Source organism: Narcine bancroftii, chromosome 10 (genome assembly GCF_036971445.1).
Source record: "Narcine bancroftii isolate sNarBan1 chromosome 10, sNarBan1.hap1, whole genome shotgun sequence".
In the NCBI taxonomy this organism is placed as follows: Eukaryota; Metazoa; Chordata; class Chondrichthyes; order Torpediniformes; family Narcinidae; genus Narcine; species Narcine bancroftii.
The window spans coordinates 14,621,655-14,638,665 of NC_091478.1; the positions used below are offsets into that span (position 1 = coordinate 14,621,655).

At 39.8% G+C, this 17,011-nt stretch overlaps 2 protein-coding genes across 3 annotated transcripts in view; one reads left to right on the forward strand and one right to left on the reverse strand.

The window, feature by feature from the left end:
* Positions 1-17,011, reverse strand: part of ccdc186 (coiled-coil domain-containing protein 186) — a 124,299-nt gene that overhangs the window by 38,409 nt on the left and 68,879 nt on the right. The window lies entirely within an intron of this gene.
* adrb1 (adrenoceptor beta 1) lies at positions 13,028-16,013 on the forward strand. The gene is made up of 2 exons (XM_069900004.1): positions 13,028-15,510; positions 15,624-16,013. Exon 1 carries the CDS (start codon positions 13,597-13,599, stop codon positions 14,830-14,832), a length of 1,236 nt encoding a protein of 411 aa, XP_069756105.1. The 5' UTR covers positions 13,028-13,596; the 3' UTR covers positions 14,833-15,510; positions 15,624-16,013.

Sequence of the window (17,011 nt, forward strand, 5' to 3'; positions counted from 1 at the left end):
TTGTACATTATGTGGGTTTCCCACCCTTCCTCCCACCATTCAAAACATATCAGAGTGTAGGTTATTTGGGAGGCACAAACTCATGGGCCAACTCAGTTCCTGAAGGCTAGGAAACATCCTGGTAAATCTTCTCTGCACTCTTTCTATCTTATTGATAACCTTCCTGCAGTTAAGTGACAAAAATAAACAATATTCCAAATTTGGCCTCATAACTTTACCATAACATCCCTACTCCTGTACTCAATTCATTGATTTATGAATATACCAAAAGCTCTCTTTACCACCCTGTGACACCACTTTCAAGGAATTATGTATTTGTATTTCCATATTCCTCTGTTCTACCACACTTCTAAGTTCCCTACCATTCACAATATATGTCATTTCTTGGTTTGTCCTTCCAACATGCAAAACCTCACACTTGTTTCCATTAAATTCCATCTGCCATTTTTCACACCATTTTTTCCAACTGGTCCAGATCCCTCTGCAAGCTTTGAAAATCTTTTTCGCTGTCCACAACACCTCCAAACTTAGTGTCATCTGCAAACTTGCTGATCCAATTTACTACATTATCATCCAGATCATTGGTATTGATGACAAACAACAATGGTCCCAGCACCAATCCCTGAGGCACACCACTAATCACAAGCCTCCAGTCTGAGAAGCAATCATCCACTACCACTCTCTGGCTTATCCTGTCCAGCCATTGTCGAATCCAGCTCACTATTTCACCAAGAACACCTAGTGTCTAAACCTTCCTGACCTACTTCCCTTGTGAGACCTTGTCAAATGCCTTACTAAAATCCATGTGGACAACATCCATAGCCTTTCCTTTGTCAAATTTCTTGGTAACCTCCTCAAAAACTCTAAGATTAGTTAAACATGACCTATAACACACAAAGCCATATTTATTATCCCTCAGCAAGTTTCTGGCTATCCAAATAATTGTCTATCTGTTCTGTTAGAACACCTTCTAATAATTTATCTACTATGGATGTCAGGCTCACCAGCCAATAATTTCCAGGGTTGAATTCTAATGGTGCAATTTTCATATCATGTGACCAGACTAGAACCAGAAATAGGGATTTTAAATGAAAGAATAACAGAAGTGGGAAAAAATGGATGAAACTATGGAAAGAGTGGTTAAAGTAGAAAAAGAATTAAATGAAAAATATTGGAAAAGATGGATTTTTAAAAATTTTTTACTAGACTTAATAATGTTAAAATGTGGGACTCAAAGAGGGAGTAGAGGGGGTGAAAATGTATATTGATCTACTTATTCACGTTCAGGAATTAATCCAAAACCACGCTCGATATTAATTAGATGTATGAAATTAAATGATTGTGGAAAAAATATGAAGAGCTGCAGCAAAAAAGGTTAAGGAAAGAGCAGGAAGTTTAAAATGAAAAAAAAAAATTAATCCTGATACAAGTGCTGTGTTAATATTGTGCAGAAAATAATTTAATCCACTGAAGAACACCCTTTGGAAAAAAGGATACAAATCTGGGCTGCATCAACCAGCTAATTTGAAAATTATGATGCCAGATGGACAAAATGTTTTTTTTGCTGATATTGAAACAGCAAAGAATTTTGTGATTAGTAAGAATTGAGGCAGTAATTTAATCCATTTAATAAAGCATGGCCCAAAATTAAATTTTCCAGAATAGCAAATAAATAACCCCATTCCACCCAATCAAAAGCCTTTACTACATCTAAAGAAAGAACACATTCAGGGGTAAGGGTAGGAGGTAAATATAAAATATTAAATATTCAATAAGAATAATGGATCTTAACGAAACCAGTTTATCTTCCAAAATGATTAATGGTAAAATATTCTCCAGTCTATGGACAAGATCATCATATTTACATTAAGAGATAGGACTAAAAGAAATACATTCAATTGGATTCTTCCCCTTTTTCATAATAAGAGAAATAAAGGCTCCATTAAAAGATGAAGGAAATTCCCCTGTTTAAATTAATCATTACATACAGAACTAAAGTAGGGCACAAGCAATTTGGAAAAGGATTTGCAAAATTCCACGGGGTAGCCATCAGGTCCCAGAGATTTACAGAGAAAAAATGCAAAGAGTATTTTCTCTTGAGAGATAGGTACCTCCAGACTCAAAGTGAGTGTTGCTTCTGAGAAAGCAAAGGCAAATTAAGGCTCTCTAGAAAATCCAACATTGAATCCAACATCATTACAGGATTCAGAAGTATACAATCTAGAACAGAATGCTCGAAAAGTATCATTTATTTTAAAGTGATCACTAGTATCCATACCATCCTCCATCCAAAATTTTATTAATTTCTCTCTTAGCAGCCATTTATTTCAATTGGCTAGGCAAAGGTTTACCAGACTTTTTCTCCACGAATGAGGAACGGACTCCTACTCTTCAAGAGTAGCTGTTCAATTGGATAAGTGGAAAGATCAAATTTAGTTTTAAGTTCACCTTTTCTTTTATACAAATCAGGATTTTTGTTGTCATAAGTCTATCCATATCAGAATTCCTGATACGAGTTTCTGGAAGAAAGACGATATTGGCTTTCAAGTGTCTAACATGGGCAAATATCCTTAAAGTTTAACTGGACCATTCATCCCTTTAATATTCTACAAAATAAGTCTAATTTGGCTATTCACAAGTCTTAACTAATATTGTAAAAATAATCCAGTTGTATCTGTCATCCCTCCAAGAGCTGCCACCTTGAAACCATACTGAAAGAGAAAATGTGCAGACCATGAAATCAAAACAACCTTGCAGACTTACCAAAAACCCAAGCAAAAGCCCTAACATTCCCCCCCCCCCCCCCCCCCATCCCCAAACCTCCTGGGTCTGAATATTGCCTAAGCAGTCTAGTAAAAATAAACATTGTAATCCTCCACACTTCTGCTGTAAATATTAATATAGCTCCTAATAATTTTTTAAAAATGTACTAATCATTTTCCCCTAAAACAAACAAATTTAAATTTCATATGAAAAAGAGAAAATTTAACCAAAGTGAAAAATATAATGTTACATTAAGGATAAACAATATAAGCAGTAACTTCATAATTCTGAAGTGCACGAGCATTTATTTCAATGCTGACCACGTTTTCCCATGGTTATTTAAAACAAACCTGACTGCACAAGCCAACTTTCTCACGACCATTTAATAAATTGCATAAATTGCAGTGTTAATAAATGATTAAACAAAATATGTAAATATTGGCTACCTTAATAAAATAAAATTTATGCAAACTATACAAATCTTAACATTTAAAAAAATCAGGATTAAAGGTGGTTGGAAAACACAGTGATGATTTTTAGGATCTTCCAGGTATATAATGCACAGAAGACTAGGCCTGTGCATAAAGGAAACATCCCACATTTTGCACACGCCTGAGGGGGTCTATGAGGGATCAAGAGGTTGATGGTCTAAAAACTTTGGGGGATCCCTGTTTTAAAGTATAGTTTACTGTTTAGAGTAAAAAAGAAGTGGAAAATTCAATGCTATGGAAATGTACATTCATTAATGAGTCAAAACAACCTGCTACATGTTCTCAAAAGCAATTATAAAGGGAAACGGTCGCAATAAGGCCTAGTGCCATGCTGTATGATGAAATTTAAAAATTTTCTTCCTAAAACCTGCACACAACAGGCCACAGATAAGCTCTGCCATTCAAAAATGTATGGTTCAAATAAAACAAATTATATGTATGAACAGTTAAGACAGAGCATCCGTTTTAAAATATGATTACAATAAAACATAGTTCATAAAAGCAAAGATGATGAGATGCATCCCCAAGATTTTAACGTGCCAATTCACATGGCAAACTTGTCTTCTTCCTGTAATTTTGTCTAAAGGCTGTCATTATCCAGGCAGACCTTTAGGAAGCTTATCCCTTCATCTGCCACTTTACCTTTTATTGTGGTTGCCCAGGAACGCTCACACAAAGAGGCAGAATATGTGAATGACACCTCATTGTTAAAATACCAGACCTTAAATTGAAGGATTATAACTTATTGGTTCCATAATGAAAGCTTCTAAACTGGAACAGGTCAATGACGATGACCACTGCTAAATTGTTCTTTGGCCAAAAATAATTACACTGAACAGACCCAAGTTGGTTTCATATTTCAATCCAACCTTTCTTAAATTGAAACAAATTAATCTATGATTAATGTTGATTTTAAAATGATTTTCATCACTTTTTCAGATGTCTATATTCTTCAATGTGATATTTGTTAAGATTAACCCCTTTGTTAAGATCAGAGTTAAGCCTATTTTAGCTAAGGAAACTGATAACTTTCGAATTGGTGAAATGGTGAAATGATGCACATTGATATTATCCATCAGAATTGTGAAGAGATGTTAATTCATACATTTCAAGATATATATCTCTTAAAGCATTCAAATGAATCAATTTTACTTCATACAAGTCAATGGGAATTAATTTCAATAGGTTTGAACAAAATAATAAACCTTTTGAAAAGTGTAGCTCATTAACCATGAGTAGAGGATTGACATTAGTCCAAACATGAATCATCTAATGTTCCCAACAATTTCCTATTTTTCCAACCCAGAGAAACGATGGTAATAACACTCAGACCGAAAAGCAGCATAATTGTTCAAGTAGTAAAGAATTACATCAGTTGACCCATTAATATTTTCACTTCGACATGAATCATGGCCATACTCTCTATGATTCAACACCCACTTTATAATGGCATGACTTAGAAAGGTTCCTAAGGAATAGGCAATGCTCAGGCACTCTATGTATGTATATATATATATATATCATATAGCATTGCACTTAAACACATCCTCAAATGAGAGTCTGGAACAGATTGACAATCATCTAGGTTCAATTCCCATCTGATTGTTTCTGAAATACTGTTTCACAAACAGCAATGCATTTTACTCTAATGCCAGAAAGCAGTGTTTGCCAGAATGCCAGAAAAAAAAACATTATTTCAATGATGAAATTCTATATGCAAAATTATTGAATTTGCCAAGTAGATTTCGTGTCCTAAAACCTTTGCAGTAACTGGTTAACTTTTCCAAGAATGATTTAGTTTTGAAGTCAAAAACGAGTTCAACTTCAAAATCAAGTCAACTTGATTGCAATCACAGGGTGAAACAAGAAACTCTGCAAATGTTGTGATTGTAGTAAATACACAAAAGTTCTGGAGGAACTCAGCAAGACTCACGGCATCCACGTCTACTTCTCTCCAGCTCTGCATCCACAGAGCCGACCCTCTCCCCCAACCAATTCTCACCTTTCCTCTCCTGTCTTTAAACCATGTCTTTGCTTTATCTGTGGGCCTGTGCTTACCGCCTCCCCCTGCCCTTTCTCCCCTCCTTCCCAGTCCTTTTATTCTGATGCCTGACTGCTTTTCTCTCACACCACGAAGAAGGGCTCAGGCCCGAGCCATTGGTTATATATCTTTGCCTCCTGTAGATTCTGTGTGACCTACTGGGTTCCTCCAGCATTTTTGTTTATTTACTTTGATTGCAATCTCATTTGATATCATCATTTTTCCTTTTTTTTTCCTTTCCTGCCCTAAATGATTCCTCAATTCTAGACCGCACCCTGCATAGGAAATTATTGTGATTTTACAATTTGGAATTCAGATGATTTCATATGGAAACCGTCTATTATAATTTTTCAGTGTCTAAATATGATGAAAGGCAACGCAATTCTAGTTGTCTGTCTGATGACCTGGTGTATAAACCATTCCTTGTCGGAGGCCACTTCATAGGATCTATACTTTTTCCATTTCTATACTGTGCAGCCCTGTTATTCAGTTCAGTACCTCTGTTTCTGTTATGCTTCATTTAATTTTAAATGGGCCAGAAGGAAGCTCTTTTTGAGATTTTGACTGTGCCTTCAAGCTCTCTATCCTGTGGTCCGACATCAGCAGTGCATTTAACTACTTTGTGTTGTGACCATGATTTAGATAATTAATGAAGACCAAAAACAGAAGAGGCCCATCAGTGCAGCCATGCTGTATCCCCCCCCACCCATCAGTCCTTTCTTCCCTTTAGATCAGTGTTATTAGTCAGACAAATGCAAACGTTACCAGAGATGTCAGAGTAAATGCAATTTAACATGATGAAAAACTGCATTATAAACCATGAAAGATAATAAAAGGCATATTAATTTCTGCATGCAAATGCATATTTAGATCTGAAAATTACCGTAAATATCTACATAATCACTTCCACATAAACATTATTATTTTATTCTGGAAATAATTCATTCTTCGGATTGTTCTCTCAGGGACATTGTGGTTCCTGTTCGGGCTTTGAACACCCTGATACCAATACTAATATTGTTTGTTCTGTGGTAACTACAGTGCTTGGTGGGGAGGCACGAAGGACTGGTGGCTTCCCTCCCTTCTGCCACAGAGAATATCATTGGTTGAGTCTTTCTCATACACAACCTGGCAGTGGCCAAACAGCCCATCTCACAGTGCAGATTATGTCCATCCAGAAGCACGGTGGACTTAGTGTGACAACTCTAGGTGCAAGGAGTGTTACGACATGGTCTCTTCTTCAACCTCATTCCATCAGACTGTAGAACATCCTCATTAAACTCAGCTACCCAAATTCACCTTGCATCTATCTTGACAGCATGAAACCCATGATACTGACCAATATGTCCACCACAGAACTGACTTTGGGAAAGATTGATGTCAAACAAGGCTGTGTAATCTCTCCATTATTGGACACCTTTATTTCCTCTATATGCTGCATGACCTGCTGAGTTTCTCCAGCATTTGTGTATTGCACTTGACCCCAGCATCTGCATACATTCTTGATTAACACTGTTCTCAATCTTTCTCATGGCAAAAAAAAACCAACGAACTTACCATAGAATTGGAACAACTCTTCAGAATTAATGGGAACTCTTTAATCTAGAGTAACCTACAGTCTAGACCCAAGACCCCCTGAACCTCAGCTGTAGAGTTACTCAGATGACACTTGAATTTACGCATGACCATTGGCCATGCTCCAAGGCATTGTTAATCATTTACCAAAGCATACAAGAGGATGGGACTTGCACTTAATATCCACAGGGCAAGGGTCCCCCACAAGTCTGCCCCTCCTGCACCACACACCACCAGACAATGTACAACCTCTGCTCATTAAAAGGTCCATATTTAGCATACCGATGGATAACAAGGTATTGATTCACTCCACTCTATCCTTAGAATTTTCCTGATCAGCTTGATGACAAATTACGACAATGGAAAATGTAAGATTCAATGGAAGTGACCAGATCTGGCAAGGAAAACAATTTTATGTAAAAGCTCTTTTCTGCAAATCCAAGAACATATTGTTGCAAAATGTTTGCCCTATTTTTCAAAACTCTCCAAGTTTTGTGGCATCAATAGGTTTGCAGTCAAGTACTATTAAGTGTTTAATTACTGTGGTATCTTAGTTAATGAAATATGCTGATAAACCTTGAGTTGTGGTAAGTTACTTTAAAGGATGAAATGAGCCAGTAAGAGTGAGAAGTGCTCATGCTTAAACCAATTAACTTACATAGATCATTCAAAAAAAAATAAAATTATTGCAACGATGAAGAACTTATTAAGAATAAAATATAATCAACCGTTAATTTAATATTCAAAAGTTTAGGGCACCATAAACATGTGGTTTAAAGAAAACATTTGAAGGAGAAATTATTTCACCATTGTGCGATTATAATCATAGGTTCAAATTTCAGCGTACCAATTGCCCAGATTCTATGCTCTGTGGCGAAGTGACGGTATGAACTGCTAAATTTAAAGAAAATCTCCACAAAACTCTTATCAATATCTGTGCTATAGATTTCACCTTCACTAATATTAATTTATATAATCCATCAGCTAAAGCAGCTCTCAATCTTTTTCTTTCCACTCACATCCCACTTTAAGCAATCCCTATGCCGTCGGTGCTCTGTGATTAGTAAGGGATTGCTTAAGGTGGGATGTGAGTGGGAAGGGAAGGTTGAGAGTTACTGCTCTAGACCCAATTGTTACTGAAATATTTTGCTCAATAAAAGTTGTCATTGGACCATTCCCTTTGGAGGTATGAATCCGTGCACATAATGAGTCAATTAGGGACGATTAAAACAGTAGTTTTCAAACTTTTTCTTTCCACCTACGTACCACCTTAAGCAATCCCTTACTAATCACAGAGCACCTATGGCATAGAGAATACTTAAAGTGGTATGTGAGTGGAAAGAAAAAGGTTGAGAACCTTTGAGCTAAAGGAATTTCCTGCGCAGGTAAATCCTGCTTTACGAATACTTGAATTACAAATATTCGCTTATTAGAATAAACCCGCATTTGTTTTTACGACGAAATTATAATGGGTTTTCAGTTTTAAGAATATTGCCTCTAATAGTAGACCATTGGTCTTTGCTTTATGAATTTTCAGTTTATGAACAGTTTCTCAGGAATGCTCTACTCTCGTCAAGCGGGGTCTCAAAATGGATGCATCTCCCTATTCATTCTACAGTGCAATCTTTGACAATTTGCCACCAATGGCATGCAAAGAATTAAACGCAGGTTATGAAGAATGACATTGCACTTATATAATTAGCTTATTATTTGATTTTGTTTTTAGATTTTGATTCTTTTTGTGAAACACAATAAAAATGAACTTTGATCATCAATGGATCATATTCCAAAGGCAAAATATAGCAGATAGTCTGGTGTTAATAATTGCATTGTTCTTTTGAATCAAATGGTTATGAACAAAGCATTTGGATGATTTCTGATAGATAATGTAGAGAACACATGGATAAATTATCCTATATAACAAAATATATAAAAGAAAACCTTCTCTTGTAAGGATTAGCATTAGTCACAAAATATTTTACAGTCAAAATGCTCAGGGAACTAAATTTACCAAATGGATCTCTGCAATCGTTTGGCTGTACCTGCATGGAGTCACAGGTAGCTCTTTCATATGGCGAGATGCTACCAAACAGCACCAATGATTCCAAGGTCATGGTGACATGATTGTGAGAGTTTCCTCCCACAATCTGAAAACTTATTGACACTGGTAGATTAATTGGACATTCAATATTATCCCTGGAATATAGGTAAATGGTAAAATCTGGCAAGATTGATGGAAATATAGGGAGAATAGATTAAAAGCAATTTCATTTAGTGAACAGAATTATTCTGTGCATCAGAATGGACTTCCTGGGTGAAGCGGCCCCCTTCTGTGTCAGAAGGAAATATGGAATCACAACTTAGAGTTGCTGCCCAAAAGATTCTGTTGATTTGCCTGCCAATTCTTTTCATGATGATATGAAAGGCAAAGATGAACAAGTATTGAGAGTTCATGTCATTATTGAAGAAAATATTATTTCAAGAAAAAGAATGACAAAGAATTCTTTTGGGCCACACCACGAATGTTTAGAAAACCTTATACGAAATAACATTAGTCACTAAAAATACTTCGCAGTCAAAATAATATGCTTGTATTGTCTTTTTCGATTTGACAAAATTATACTTCACAAGCTCCTAGTGAAGCTAAATGGGCAGTGAGTTTATTTCAATTCATCTATCATAAAATTGGGTTGGGATTAGAAAGACAAAGATAGTAACAGGTGGACAAAATTTGATTGATATACAATATGGCATCCACATTGCTGTTCTGCTTTCTCTCCTGTTTGGGTTATTCACAAGTGATAGGAAGCAGTTGTAGTTCATGTATTATGCAAGTCACCAACAGCGCAAACCAAGAAGTCGAGAAATGTCAGGAAAGCAGGTCAAAGGCTTTCAACACCATCATACCCTCAGTACTGGTTAGCTTCAAAACCTGGGTCTCCCTCTGTAACTGGACCCTTGACTTCCTCATCAGAAGACCAGTCAGTATTAATCATAAATAACACCTCTGCCTCACTGACAAGCAACACTGGCATAACTCAAGGATGCCAGTGTACTCAGCCCACTGCTCCTCTCACACTACACCCATGACTGTGTGGCCAGATGCAATCAAACGCCATCTACCAATTTGATGATTGTACCAACTAATAAACCTTATTATTACTAACAAAGGAACAGCAATGGAAAATTCACCAGACAATGGTAAATTCAAAATAATAGTTTTTATTAAACTATCAATAACATTTGTTACTTAATTCTACATTTAACTCTCATCTTAAACCCCAGTGTGTGTGAGAAAATGACTTCACTTCTGAGTGTATTATAAATATGATGGGATCCTGTATCCAGGCCACAAACTAACTTACTAAGAATATATTTTAACTTAGCTTTAAAGATTAAGACCAACACCAATCCATTACATGATGACACTACGGTCCTCAGTTGAATCACAGCTGGTTGAGTGGTGCCATGGTAACCACGTTGCACTCAACAAGCGCAAAACGATGCAACTGATTGTGGACTTCAGAAGGAAGAAATACAAACTAGTCCTCATCAAGGGTTCTGCAGTGGAAAGAGTCAAGAGGTTCAAATCTGAAGATCTATCCTGGGGCCTCCATGTTGACACAACCGGTAAGAAGACTCACCATTGGCTATGCCTCCCGAAGAGTTTGAGGAGATTCAGTATGTCACCAAAGCCTCTTGAAATTTTCTACAGGTGTATCGTGGAGAAAATTTTGACTGCTTGCATCACTGTATGGAGGTACAATGCACAGGACAGAAAAGGCTACAGTGCCATCACAGCCTTGACTGCCTTAAGGACAGTTACAAGAAAGCAGCCTCTATCCTCAACTGCTACCATTAGGAAGGAGGTACAGGAGCCTTTAAGGCGAACATACAACAATACGAAAAGACCTTCTTCCTCTCTGCCATCAGATCTCTGAATGGACTATGAACCACAGACGCCACCTCACTTTTTTTTTTGCACTATTTATTTATTTTCTAAAAAATGTAATTTATAGCAATTTTCACCTGTGACGCTGCCTGCATATCAATGAATCTCGTGACACAAGTTCATGACAATAAATTCTGATTTTATTCCATTCAACTCACCAAGGGCTTTAACCTAAAAGTTTCAAAAATGCCTTGGCCTCTGTAGAGCTTATCCTTTAACAAAGAGATATAAATAGGTTTTTTTTCCAGATGTCCTTTTCTTTATATTGTACAGTTCAATAGAGAATTTATCACAAAAATGGTCTCCACATAAATCCCAAATGGATAACAGCATTCTTAAACTATCAATTCCAGTACAACTCTTGCAGAAAGTTCTCACATGTCAGCAAAACTTTGATGACAAGTTTCCTTAAAAGTTATCTGTCAAAACACATCATTTAACCCACGAGCCCGAATTAGTCTCTTTCCCCAGATGACGCACTTGATTGAATCCCATTCTTTAGCTTTGTCTTTACACTGCTAACATTCTTCTTTGAACGACTATTCCCTTTCTCAATATAATGGAAGACAGGATTGTACGACGACCATTTGGTGCAAATAATCATAACATTTCAGCTGCTTTCCAATCTGACCTTTAATTCTTCTTGCCATGTTATTAAATTTATGAGCTCCTGATGTCCACAACCGGATAACTCAAGGATGCATACTGAATGAAATCTTGATGCTTTTATTTCATTGATATATACGGCCCCATCATCTTGGAGTCGAAGCCATCTATCCGCTATTTTTCCCCTGATTCGTTTAATTCCATGCTTTCAATCCTTTAATCTGAAAAAGGTGGGTATAATTTGAAAGGTAATAACTTTACTACTTCCTCAGGAGTTTGCGGAGGAGCTAGTGGAGTTGTTCAAGTGAACCGGTACGGACTTGAAGGGCCGACATGGCCTGTTTCCGTCCTGTAAACGGTTATAATGAAGTAATATTTATTTATTTCCTCCCCCTAATGCCCAGAAATATCCTAATGGCTTTGCATGGCCATCTTCAATTCATCCCTACCCTGTGAGTGGTTATGAAATACATATTACATACCAGCGACTAAAAGAATTAAAAAAGCATGTTAATTAAATATTGTTAAGATGCATTTCAGTAGTGAGGTTTTTTTTAAAAAGATAGATGCCTGTTTAACAAAATATATATTTATTAGTGAAAGATGCATTTCAGTAATGAGGTTTTTTTTTAAAAAAGATAGATGCCTGTTTAACAAAACATATATTTATTAGTGAAAGATGCATTTCAGTAATGAGGTTTTTTTTAAAAAAGATAGATGCCTGTTTAACAAAATATATATTTATTAGTGAAATGCATCTTAACAATATTTAATTAACATGCTTTTTTAATTCTTTTAGTCGCTGGTATGTAATATGTATTTCATAACCACTCACAGGGTAGGGATGAATTGAAGATGGCCATGCAAAGCCATTAGGATATTTCTGGGCATGAGGGTGAGGAAAGAAATAATTGAAGTTCTATACCCACCTTTTTCAGATTATTAACGAATGAGGGGGAAAATAGAGGCCTCAACTCCAAGATAATGGGGAGGTCACTCAGTTCTCAGAAGTATTTAGGAGTAAAAGTCTGCAGACAGCGTGGTTGAAGTAAAAACACAATGTTGGAGAAACTCACCAGGTTAAGCTGTGTCCTTAAGCAAAGATAAAGAGACACAACCAAAGTTTCAGGCTCGAGCCCTTCGTATGAGCAGAATGTAGGCATTCGCCTGAATAAAAAGAAATGCATGCATTCCAGTGTCAAGTGTCCACTTCAAATGAGATGTGTTGCGTGGGAGACTTTCCAAGAATCCGCGCAGGCTCGAATGGTCTCAGTCTGCCAATCTCGGACAGCAAGAAGTAACCGCCTGTGATTTCCAAGTGGCCACGGCTGACGAGCAGCATTTACTATTCGACTTACCTTTCGGCGTTTCCAAAAGCGTCGAGACTGTGCAATCTACAGAATCCCCCCCTCCCGAAATCCGCACAAAGTCTACTGGACCAATGAACTTCTGACCGACGCGTTCTCTTCGGTGTGAACAGCGGCTTGTGGTCGGCGTGCAGAATGGGGAGCGAGGCAACGCCACTTGCGGCTGTTCGACTTGCTGCAGGGTTGGATGTTTTGGTCTGAGGCAGGCACTTTGACTGCGTTCCGAGCATCAGATGAACAGCAGAGCGTCCGATCCCGGAGCAGCAAATAATCTTTTCAAACCGTTCCGAGGAGGAAGAGGGTGGGACCATTTTCTTGGGCTCAGAAATGAGAACGAGCTCGACATGCAACGAGATGTCAAGGGAGCAAAGACTTCCCATTGGTTCTATCAGTTTAATTCTACTTGAGAATTGGAAAGTGGAAGCAGAACAGGTGTGAGTTGTTAGGTGTGAGGCTTGCAGGGAGATTATTTTAACCTTTAACTTTTCTTCCAAGTCCGGGGAGTTTTTTTTTAACCCTTTTCTCAGTCTGGTAACGCCCTTTGAAAGAAAGGCAAGTGTTTCAAAAGTTTGCTTGGTACTAAAGACTTTGAGTTTGCAGGGGGAGGTGGTGTCAGAGAGAGAGAGAGAGAGGGCAGGGAATAGCTCATTGGATTACACGACCGTTCACGTCAAGGGGCGGGCGGGCTGCTTATCTGAAGCAAGCAAAGGACTAGGATGAGGGAAGGAAGCCACATCGGCGGGGAGACGTGCAAATGAAACCCCTGCCTGCCCTCGCCTCCCTCAACACGCGGCCCTGACCATGGGAGACGGATTCTCCTCTCTGGACTGTCACAATAATAAATCGACTGCAATCCTATTTGTCAATCCTGCGAACGGGGTAAGTCCAAACCTGCCTCATCAGCAAGACTTCTCGGAGCAGTGGGTGATTGGCATGGGCACCGTCATGGCCCTCATCGTCCTGATCATCGTGCTGGGCAACCTGCTGGTAGTCTATGCCATCGCCAAGAACCAGCGACTCCAGACCCTAACCAATGTTTTCATTGTGTCTCTGGCCTGTGCAGATCTGATCATGGGACTGCTGGTGGTCCCCCTCGGCGCGACCTTGGTGGTGCGAGGGAACTGGCTGTACGGCTCAGTTTTCTGCGAAATGTGGACTTCTGTCGACGTGCTGTGTGTGACCGCCAGCATCGAGACTCTGTGCGTGATCGCCATAGACCGTTACATCGCTATAACGTCTCCCTTCCGTTACCAGAGCTTGCTCACCAAAGCCAGGGCGCGGGTCATCGTGTGTGGGGTCTGGGCGATCTCCGCCCTCATCTCCCTGCTCCCCATTATGATGCACTGGTGGAGGGACGACGGCCCCGATGCCCTTCGCTGTTACAACGACCCATGCTGCTGCGACTTCGTGACCAACAAAGCCTACGCTCTTGCCTCCTCCATTATCTCCTTCTACTTGCCTCTGCTCGTCATGATCTTCGTCTACGCCCGCGTCTTTCAAGAAGCCAAGAAGCAGATGAAGAAGATCGACAAGTGCGAGGGAAGGTTTTACACGAGTCATTTCGTCCCAAACGGCAGGACGGGCCGAAGGAGACCTTCCAGAATTATAGCCATGAGAGACCACAAAGCTCTCAAGACTCTGGGGATTATCATGGGGACATTTACCCTTTGCTGGTTGCCTTTCTTTCTGGCAAATGTGGTGAAGGCGTTCCGCCCAGATAGCGTGTCCGACAAGCTCTTTCTGTTTTTTAACTGGCTCGGTTATGTCAACTCGGCGTTCAACCCCATCATTTACTGCAAGAGCCCCGACTTCAGGGCAGCCTTTAAAAGGTTGCTCTTCTGCCCCAGCGCCGCGGACCACACACTTTACTCAGGCTCGGGGGAACTGTCCCGCTGCTCAGGGATGTTTGCCAATCCCCTGGACCCCGGTACCTTGGAGACGTGGCCGGAGTGGAGCAGGGCGCAGGACAGCAACGGGGGTGATGTGGACTCGGAGAAGGACAACCTCCGCCAGGAAGACGAGGAGTCGCAGTTCTAGGGCACCCGACCGAAAATCCGCACCGACTGCAGTTCGCGAATACAAAAACACGGATCCGAAGTCCGGGAAGCCTCGTGGCTGGAGATGTGTTATTCGCTCAGTCTCGTTCTGTCCTCGTCAAATCATTCTTTTTTTAAAAAAAGCAGAACCTTCATGGCAGATTTCTCCTTAACCGTTCGCCCTAACCACATTGGAGAAGACATTCATGTCAACGCTAAGATTTGGGCCAGGGTAAATAATCCAACCTTCTCAAACCGGACAGGCATTGATGATGGATGGGATCATCTGGATAGTAAAGGAAAGAGCGGCCAGGTCCGGCCACGACAATTTTACAGTGAAAATGGCTCGCCTTGGTCAAGTTACATTCCACACTGAACGTCGAGGGCCCCAGCATTTCCACATCGATTGCCTTAACCTAATAGTCAAGTCGGCTGACACGGTCAATACTGTTCTTGCGCTGTGATGCTGTTTCGTTAAACACTTTAGAACATGTGTAACAAAACAACCATAAACTTTAGTTCGAAACAACATGACCACACTGGCTGTACTTTCTAAAGAGTTGAGATGTTTTTAAAAAAGAACCGATCTCTCGATATTCTCTGATCCTCACCTTGTTTCATGCTGTGTGTGAACGTTTGGAAGTATCGATGTTCAAGAATGGATGCTGCCAAATTCATGGTAAGATTGTGTGTTGTGTGACACTACCTCCAGCTGTACAGCTTGTGTACAGGTATATTTATGTTACGCATTGTTTATATTAAACGAGTCGCATTTTATATATTTAAAAATAGGTGAACCAACCTGCAACCTCAGTTAACAGTGCTCAAGATGGATGAAGACAGAACTATTTCTTATTTAATATAAGTTAAATTCGACGGAGGACCAACAATGTACACACAGTCCTTGAAAGTGTTTTAAAGTTGGCATTTCTCGAATGCATAGGTTCATGCTAACGTCAGTAATATTGTAGCCAAAATCTCCCATCTGATTTCGGATTCCTTTCGGCGAGAAAAGCGGGCTGGTGTTCCATTTTGTACTGTAACATTTGTCGAGTCCACACCACAAAGTTTATCCTGCATTCTGGTCATATAATGTACTTGTCACACCGTCTGTTTTCTCGCAAGTGTAGTACCTTTAAACGTGTTGCTATTGGGTATGAATAAACGTCATTAAACATTTCACGTGGATGTTTATATTATCTTGAAAGCAGAGTTCGCCATGCCTTCATTCTCACCCCCAGTCAGTGCAGTCGACGAATGGCTGGCTCACGAGAAGGCCGGTGTCAAGGGTCCACAGACGCGGAGTCCTGTAGACTTTCTTTGTGCCAGCAGGGTTCCATTTACAAGAATGATGGTGTCTGAATAAAGAGTGTGTTATGGGCCAATAGAACACGAACGGCGAACTTCAACAAGTTAACCCATGAGAAATGTCAACCGGTTCTTTTCTCTTCCACATGGGCACCCCTCAAACCAAGGTGTTCACATTTCTGGAATTTGCACACCATGTCACCGAAATTTAAACCACATGGAGTTGGACCCGACGCTATTAATCAGGGGGCTCACACAAGGTGGGCGTCCTGCTTGCTATTCAGGCTGGTTGAATACGAGCCCCCAGCGCGGTGATGTTTACCAATACTCCCAGCCGCGGTGGCTACATTGATTGTTTGCTTGGACAGCTCTCACATGCCTCGCTCATTTGTGGCAGGGGCTGCTCTCCCGGCAAACGACAAGCAGGAAAGTCGACTCGGTCCTGAGCCCGCCGATCGTACAGCTTCATCTGGTGGGTTCTTTAACATTGCCCCAGTACAATTCTTGCTATTGAAACAACCGCTTGTAATCTGAACCATTTGGCTACATTTTAGTTCAGAGTGGCATTACAATTTTTTTTAATGGGAAAAGTTAGAAATTGGGCCCGTTGAGACAAAACGGAATGATCTTGAGTGGAATCAAACTCTTTTCAGTTGGAGATCCGCGCTACTGGTTCCTCGCACCCGCTGGAAGCTGTGCTGCCTTTGTCTCCAGCGCTGCTCACAGGGACCAACGACAGGCTGGTAGCCTTGTTTACCCGTAACTCATTGACAGAAAACTTCTGACTCCGTCTGCAGGCAGGCAGCTTCGCCTTCTGGGATTTGCTGCTAATTTCTACTGGAAGCTTTTTTTAACCTCCTCTTGGAAGGCGG

What these genes read in the sequence shown, in the direction of transcription:
- adrb1 (XM_069900004.1), top strand. Translation starts at nt 13,597, where the DNA reads ATGGGAGACGGATTCTCCTCTCTGGACTGTCACAATAATAAATCGACT.